At 39.1% G+C, this 8,943-nt stretch overlaps 1 protein-coding gene across 1 annotated transcript; it reads right to left on the bottom strand.

Annotated features, from left to right (window-relative positions):
- Nucleotides 1–2,816: 2,816 nt before the first annotated feature.
- On the bottom strand, nucleotides 2,817–5,562 carry LOC127562237 (disintegrin and metalloproteinase domain-containing protein 30-like). The gene has a single exon (XM_051997798.1). It carries the CDS (start codon nucleotides 5,220–5,222, stop codon nucleotides 3,048–3,050), a length of 2,175 nt encoding a protein of 724 aa, XP_051853758.1. The 5' UTR covers nucleotides 5,223–5,562; the 3' UTR covers nucleotides 2,817–3,047.
- Nucleotides 5,563–8,943: the final 3,381 nt, after the last annotated feature.

The raw sequence follows: 8,943 nt of genomic DNA, 5'->3' as shown, positions 1-8,943 counted from the left end.
CCCCTGCTAACAAGTGACTGATGTTTTGGAAAATTCCAAAAACCATCAATTCAGTGTCTCAGACTTGTCACAGGTAAATCTGGAAAAGAGGAAACTGTCAGATCAACAAATTCCACACACATTTACTGAACCAGTACTGTATACAAGGCACACTTTGCAGTACCCCGATATTACAAAGCTGTATGAAGATATAATCCTTGCCTTTAGACTCTTACAGAAGACTTAAGTTGAGTGTTGAATAACTAATGTTCACTTTTTAAAGATCTCTGTCTTTACTGCAAGAATTGATTGGGGGAAAAATGAACCCAGGAGGAGTCACATTGTGCATATCTTTCTTAGCAATAATCCACAATTCATGAACTTCCTGTTTTTTCTGCCTCAAGCAAGCTTACCACCACTACCCTCCAGAAAAGGGGGAGGGAGTGTAACGAAGGCTATAGTTTTCTTGTATTAGAAAATCTCATAATCTAGAGAAAATGATAGTTTTTTCCCAAGCTAATAGTGTATGAAGTTAGATCTTCCTAAAATGAGCCAGCTCTATGTCACAAGGGATGAGCCAGGTATTTGAGAAGTTGGGAACATTTTCCTATTAACCTCCTGAAAGCTCATGAAGAGTTTTGGGGATGGGGATGTAGAGAAAGTGAGGAGAGTCCTCCAACAGGATGACTGATACATATATTTTTGGTGTTCAACATTTTATTTAACATAAGAGCCCACCAATGCTAAATCAATGCCTTTTGTTTATTTAATATATGACTTATAACTTTCTCTATGTCAGGCATTTCTAGATGCAGTTTAATTCTCCTTTGTGACAGGAAAAAAAAGTACTTCTGCAGTCTTTACAAAGACTGACTTAAGTAGTCTTCCTCTATGTGGGGTAGGAGGTTTTTCTTACCTGTTCTGGGACAAATGAAATTTTTATTTACATTGTTATGCTCATTGTAGATATTTTTTGTTTCAGTATGAGTCACCCTTGTTTCATTTAAACCTCGTGTTTCTCATTTCTTAATTGGTTACTTCATATTGTACAACAATATTGCATTCAATGCCATAGGGTTTTTTTTTTTTTTTTAAGCCATTCCTCAATTGAATGGCAGCTACTTCATATCCAATTCTTTTGTTCTCACAGAAAGTGTTACTATTAATATTTTGGCCATAGGTTGGATTTTTTTTTCTGTGTTTGACTCCTATAAGGGTACATTATATGCTCAATAGTGGGATAACTGAGTCTAAAGTTTTGGAAATCTTTTCATTAAAATCTTTTCATTTTTATCAAAATTTCTCTTTGTCTCTGTCTTCCTAGAAAACCATTTAGGTTTTTAAGAGACAGAAGGGAGGGAGTCAATAAAATGATCTAATACATCAAAGAAATGTGAAAATATGTACCATATATCGCCCTAATGATCCTCTTCCCTCTACAAAGAGGCAGAGTAGAAATGTGGAGTTTTTTTAGATCTCCTTTGGATCCCTGCTTATTCTTTGCAATTTTTAAAGTCACTTTTGGCTTTTTAAAACAGAATAATCATTGGGGCTTTTCTTGACTCTGCATCAGTAATCTCTATTTCTCTTGGTATCATTTTTTTTACAATCTAGAAATAATCCATAACACAATTTGTTTAGACATTCCCTAATCAATGAATATTTACTTATTTACTAGTCTTTAATATCACAAAGAATGGCAGTTTCTTAACAAGGGTAACATTTGTTAGCATCATGTCAAAATTCAAGAGAGACTAAAATTGTTGTGGTTTGGGGCATTTTCATTTTCATGGGGCTGGGCTACCATGATTTTCAGACTGAGTCTAGGTCAGTTTTTATGTCATGATTTTATTTGAATGCTCTTTGGGAGAAGAGTCTCACATATTGGGTTGTCAGCTAGTAAAACCGTTTAAGCATTTTAACATTCAATGATGTCTTCCCTGAGGAGGGCCATTCATTATCTGATATTCATCCTCTTAAAACTGATACTGCTTCACATTTTTTAAATCTAAATTTTATTTTCATTGATTTCAGTAGTATGATACCTAAGTTTCTATAATTTGATCCACTTATTTCTTAAGCAAATTACAACCTTTAGGTCTTGGTCTTTAGGAGTGTTTGAGGTCTAATGTTTCATCAATAGGCCAGCAGTGTCAGCTGGGAAGTTCAGAATGATGAACTATTTCACCCAGTAAACCAGTGTATCAGGCCTAACTTAGGCGGACCTCTTGACTGATCCCCAATGAATCCCAAGAACAGGGACTTCAATCAGTCTCTTTCCCTCATTAAGAATCTTAGATTCTTGCATTCTCCAGAATGACTGTTTGAAAGCCCTTCTTTTCCCACTTCCACTCCCACTGGATGAGAACAAAGGTATATGCTACTCAATATGGAAGAGAAACTTTGGCTACATCCCAACCTTGGTTGCCACTCAGATTCCTGTTATCCCCAAGCTTTCTCTTCCAAGCAAAAAATGTGTGACAGATTGCAAAGTTATGACTTCAGGATCCCTCTTCTTTCTGAGAAGGGCATCAGAGAAAGCCTCACAATTTCACTTGGCAGCCCTTCTATATCTCCACTTTGCCTTTGATACCTACTTTATTCAGGTGGACTTATGATCTGAAAATGCTCACTCAAAGCTATCAACATTTCTTTACTTCCTACTGGGGCAAAAGTAAGGGAAATAAACCTCTCAAAACAAATACGTACAGTCAAATTCTCATACACATCCCTCAAAAAAAGGTACAGACTAAAAAATTGTGATTGAAGAGAAATTTCAGAGTCCTGTGTTAGATTAAAAATCAAAAACAAAATAAAAAGATTTGAAAAAAAATTGCTTTTTTTTTTTAGAACAAAGGATCTTTATTTTCTGATAAAATACATAAGCTAAGAAAACCTAGCTTTGCATGACATTCATGAAGTTAATGGTTTTTATGAACTACTGTTTCAGGAGAAGATTCCAGAGTCTTGTAAGTCGTAACATAGATGAACCTGCTTTCTTAAACAGCAACAATGGTTTTTCTTGGGTTTGGTGATTTTTTTTTTTTTCTCCCCTTGCCTGGCCTGCTTCATGTTTCAAAAAAATGGAAGCGTTTAAAGACAAGTGCAACTCTACTTACTACAGACAGAAACCCTGCTCCACCTAAAGCAAAGCACCGTAAGAGCAAAAGGGCCACAGGAAAGATATTTCGCCAGGGAGTCCTTTCCCATTTAGGGGGAGGGCCGCTGTCAATACTTCCTCCAAATCCATACTTACTACAGAATGGAGGAGCCCATCCATAGTCACAGTGGCAATTTCTATTATTGTTACAGATTCCTCTCTTGTTACACGTGTCCACTGTACAGTCAAATTTAAGAACATTCATGTTTGTACAAGTCTTATTAATGCATAAAAATCCCTCTCCACAGGCGGTGCCTTCTTTTACTTCTCCAATATCTGGCAGTTTCATTGTACTCATCGGAAGATGATAGTCTGTCCCCCAGCAAGTAATGTTGTCCTGGCTGACAAAATTCATAACTATTGTATAGTGATCGTCCATGACAGGAATATTCTTAACGTTGACACACTGTAGTCTTCCACATAGCACGCTATCAGGTTCACACTTGGAATAAACACCGGTCATAATTCCACAGTTGCCAAAACGGTCCCCTTGATTGGCTTCTTTATAGCAGGCAAGGGGTCCCGATCTTGAAGAGCGTCCAAAAATGCTCCTGCACTGCTGATTCCGAGAATTGCAAAACCCTTTGAAACAATAGCCATGGCCAGAGCAGGGGGTACCGTCTTGGATGTAGGCGTTATAAGGGCAGTGTTCAGAGGTGCCATTGCAGAATTCCTCAAGGTCACACTCACTATTTCTGGCCCTGCACATTTTTCCTGCTTTTCGAAATCTGCAGTTATAGCAGCAGGGACCAGAACCACACTTTGCTCTGCCTTTTAATTTGCACGTTGGCTGACAACACTTATCTTGCTCACAGTCCTTTGGTGTGCCACAGTCACACTGTTCGTTCCCTTCCACCACCCTGTCGCCACATACGGAGACTTTTTTTTTTAATGTTGGTATATTAGACAAGCACTTTGCATAAATGACTATCTTGTCAAAATAATCCGAGTAACTGCAGTTACTTAAACCACCATTGCCAGGGTTTGGATCCATCAAGCATCTCTCGGGTCCCTCACATTCACATCCACTCACATCATCTTTCATCCCCACAATGTGGCCCAATGCATGAAGAAACTCATTAGAGCCGCTGAGGTTCTCTTGAGATAGACTGCTCACAGATGCGCTATTTCCTTTTTCACAGATACCTCCTATCTTGGCTTTTGTGGCGATCTCTTTACTTACAATTAAATGTGCCCAATCTGACTGGGCCCTGCGGTCTAGCTGTTCTTCTTTATATTTCATAAAGTCTGCATAAATTTTATCTTCTTTGGAGTTTTTTATGTCTATTTTGTCTTGATCGGACCAAACCTCAATTCCCTCCAGATAAACTCGACAATGGAGTCCTTGAAAAAGCGTGTCTGCCAGAGCTATCAAAGTTAGGCCCTCGTTGATGCAAGCTGTCATATTGGATCCCAAAAGCTGATACCTCCCATTAGATATCACAAGAAAGGACTCTATATACTTAAGGTGTAGATAATTCCAATTAAACTTAGCCGAAATCTCTAGGTTCTGGTCATTTTCTAAATGAGGACTTGTTTCTTCATCGATTGACTGACAGGCGCGATCAGCTCGAACGTCCTTCCGCAGGCGATATATGATGTGTTCAAATTTGGTGGAGGTCCTCAGGGGTTCCATTTGGTAAAGGCTTCCATTCATGTTCAGGATCCCCCGAAGGCCCCCAAAGCAGGTGTTTAAGGTAGCCAGGGAGTCCGGGGAGCCCTCCACGAATCCTCCATAGCTGCAGTCATCGGCGATGTAAGGCTGGTCCTCCAAGAAGGCTCCCTGCCCAGTGAAGTAGAAAACGCGCAGATGTCTGGACAGCAGGAGCTTCTTGGGCCGAAGGTGGACCACCTGCTTCCTGCCCTCCACCTGCAGGAGGTAAGATGCCCGGCCAGCTACCTCAGGATCCCCCTTGCGAGGAGCCAGCAGCTTGGGGATAATCACTTCGTAAGAGGAGAAGCTTTTCCCCGGGCGGTAGCCGAAGGCCAGAGCCAGCCAGCTGGGGCAGAGCAGGAGCGTGCCCAGCCAGAGCAGCAGGAGGGAGCCACCCAGGTGCGAGAGGATGGCTCCTTCGGACCCCATGCCGGCTTCCCGCCTCCCCTCCAGAAGCTGAGCTGCAGCCCGGATCTGGGAGGGAGGTCGGACTGGGGCAACCAGCGATGTAAAGGGCTGGGAACTGGGCTCTGCCCCTGGGGCGCCTTCCAGGGTATTGGCCCAAGCACGAGCCTCCGGGGCAGTTGGAGGGGGGGGGTCGATGGGGTGGGCTCGGTTGGGATGAGATCCGTTGGGTGGGCTCCAATGGAGGGAACTGGAAGCATACAAAATGGCCACGTGAAACTTCCTGTGGGGAAAGGGAGATGATTTGGCTGAAAAGAACAGTTGAAGTGAAAGGGAGCCGGGAACTACCTAGGAAAAGCTGTTGAAAGATTTCTATTGCTATACCTCTGACGACTGGTAGAAATGTGTGCAACATGTAGATATCACATATCAACGTGAAGAGACAGATTGTTCAATCCATAGAAAGCTCTATATTCTTGTAGAGATTCACCAAGCTCTATATATAGGGAGACCTTAGGTACATATCCCTATTTACACTATATACATATAGACAACTATCATGTATCACATATGGACAGATGTATTTATAAATAGATGTGGATATCCAATTAGGTAACAATCTAATAACAATATAAGATAGATATGTTTGTGCTATGAATATGTAATCATATATTTAAAACTAAATCATATATTTTAAATAGAACTATATAGATAGAGATCTACCAATATTGATAGGTAGAGATATACTATATAGAGAGAGCTATCTATCCTATAGCACATACACAGACAGCTCTATCTATAGATACCTATATGTATGCGTAGATTACCTAGATTACCGTTTGCCCTTCTTTCATCCAGAGGACCATGATATCAGGGAGGTGATACCATGACATGCAAGTGAATTGGATCAAAGTGAGAGAAGGCTGTGCAAGGTCCCCCACCTCCCTTTCTCCTCCAGAGCCATCTGAGTCCAATGGTAAGAAATAGATTAGGAGATGGCCCTGGATGAAGTGGGAGACCTTGACCTGTTTAAGCTAAAGTCTTCAACAGGTGTAAGTTTGACTAGTGTGTGTTGACAAGAGCTTTCTCTGTCATTACTACAGTGACACCATCCCTCTTCCCACTCCAATTTACTTGCCACAAAACTGCTCATTCTCGCTGGCACATCAGTCATTGTCCTGCTGATTCAAGTTCAAATACCTCTGTTTAACATTCAAGATCATGCACCTTTGGGCACCATTTGCCAACATTGCTCAGTGCTATCCACACAGCACTCTAGTCTTCAGCCAAACTGGACTATCTCCTATCTCCAAAACATACCTTATGCTTTTTTTCTTTGGTCTTCAGGATCTGACTTAAGCAATTATGCTTAAAATTAAGTATTAAAATAAATATTTCTAGTCATCCTTTCAATTTAACAATATTGATAGCTATATCTTAGGTATATATCTTTATGTTCTTCTATCACATATATATTAACAGATATAGACAGAGCTATCTATAAGCAGAATGATATCTATTTGTGACCCTCTTTGGGGTTTTCTTAGCAAAAATTCTACAATAATTTGCCATTTCCTTGTTCTACCTCATTTTACTGATGAGGAAACTGAAGCAAACTATGTTAAGTGACTAGCCTAGGGTCACACAGCTAGTATCTCAGGCCAAATTTGAACTCAGGTCTTCCTGACTCCAGGACTGATGCTCTATCCAATGTGCCACCTAACTGTTCTATAAACACAGACAGACCTAAATCAACATCCATGCTATGTATATTGCCATAGCTGTAGATATAACTATAGACAGATATCTACAACTTCCCCTATATCTATCACATATTTATTAACAAATATAGACAGATCTATCTGTAATTTCTAAAGATATCTTTCTAAATGCCTATACTTATATAGATCTGCCAACATCTATAGATAGATATCTATACTATATAGAAATATCTATTACATATCATATATTAACATAGTTTTTATCTGTAAAGAGCTATATCTATAGATATGGATCTACTAATATCTATAGAGAAATATCTTTATATAGATATCTATATTTGCAAATATAGATATCTATCTCTGGCAGTGATGAATGTATATTTTCATTTGTATATAATCATAAAGACTTTTTTAAAGCAAAAATTTAGTGAAAACTGAATATGTCCTTTATCCATCAAACTGAAACAATGAAGCTTATTCAGAAAACAAAATTAATCATGATATTTTTAAAATGAGAAACAAAATGCTAGTTTTAGCTGTGATGATTACTAATCCTATATGAAGATAAAAATAATGAAAATTAACCATATACTTAACCTGGACCTTAATCTAAACTGACCAAAGCAAAAGCAGATTAAAGTTCCTTCATCTTCCTATTCTAGAGAATTGATATTGCTGACCAGGTTTTACAAGCTTCAGTTCCTCGATCACATTAATGTAATTAACCATGAAAGCCAATTCTTGTTTAGTGCACAAAATCACTAGGTAGAAATCTATATAGTTTCTACTTGTCAGGCATTTTTAATAAAAATTATATCATTTGAATCTCACAGGACCTCTGGTTGTACATGTGTGTGCAAAGGGGGTAGGAGAGGAAGGGGAGGGAAGTATTATTATTATCCCCATTTTACCATAGAGAAAACTGAGGCAAATGGGGGTTAAAGGACTTGCCCAAAGTCACAGATTTTAAGTAGACAAGGCAGATTTTGAACTCAGTTCTCAATCCAAATCCAGTCTCTATCCACTTCACCACCAGCTGGGTGCTTACTATTAGCCACTAGGAATATATATGAGGCAAAATGAAAGATTATCTCTGTCCTCAAGGAAATTACATTTTAAAGGGGGAAGACCATATAAAGAAACTCAAAAGAGGTGAAATACAGGACATCATAGAGTTAGGGCAAAACTGGGAGAGAGATGAATGATAGATGGCTTGGGTATGTTTCCTCAAAACAGAAGTTCCAGGTAGAACTCATGGAAGTTGGAGGTAAGCAAGGGGAATGGAGGGATCCTCAAACATTGTGCCTGATTTTGTATATATACAGATTTTAAAATGTTCTTTTATTTAAGCAATTTGAAACAGGTAAGACTGTGAAGTATCGAATAAATTTTCATAAAAGTCCTAAAGTATAGAAAGCCATTAGGATTCCTTGAGTTACGATCTGGTGGTTTTGTGGAACCACCTTTAGATTTAACTTAATGCCAAACTGATCAGACTTCAGTGGCCAAACCATCTAAAGATATTTTAAATTTGCTGGCAGTGGTTCTCATATTTAGCATCTCATATAGCTCATAAAATGTTTTCAGCCGCTCCTACTTCTGCTCTGTATGGTTATCTTGTGTTTGATAGTGATGGTGATACAGAGTCATCACTGGGGACCCTACTTCTTGTGAAATATCTATTAACTGTGAGTTGAACTAGGAGTCCTCTCTATGCAGGCTTAATCACCTAACATAATCACCTAACCTAAAAGGTTTACTTGAACTATACCCATGTCAGTAAGATGTCTGAACAGTGTGAATTGTAGGAATTTGTAGGAAGATAACAGCAGGCTAAAGACCTAGAGTAACCTAGATTCTTCTGCAAACACCCCAATGAAACACTAAGATATACCAGCAATTGATCAAATAAGAGAATAGTTTAATGGGTCTTCCACCCACTGGGATACAGAATCATTAAAATCCTGTTAAAATGCTAAAGCAGACAAGCAAAGCTAGGTCTGAAGTATGAGGCATCCCCAGGA

Source organism: Antechinus flavipes, chromosome 4 (assembly GCF_016432865.1).
Source record: "Antechinus flavipes isolate AdamAnt ecotype Samford, QLD, Australia chromosome 4, AdamAnt_v2, whole genome shotgun sequence".
NCBI lineage: Eukaryota > Metazoa > Chordata > Mammalia > Dasyuromorphia > Dasyuridae > Antechinus > Antechinus flavipes.
This window is presented reverse-complemented; position numbering and strand designations above follow the sequence as displayed.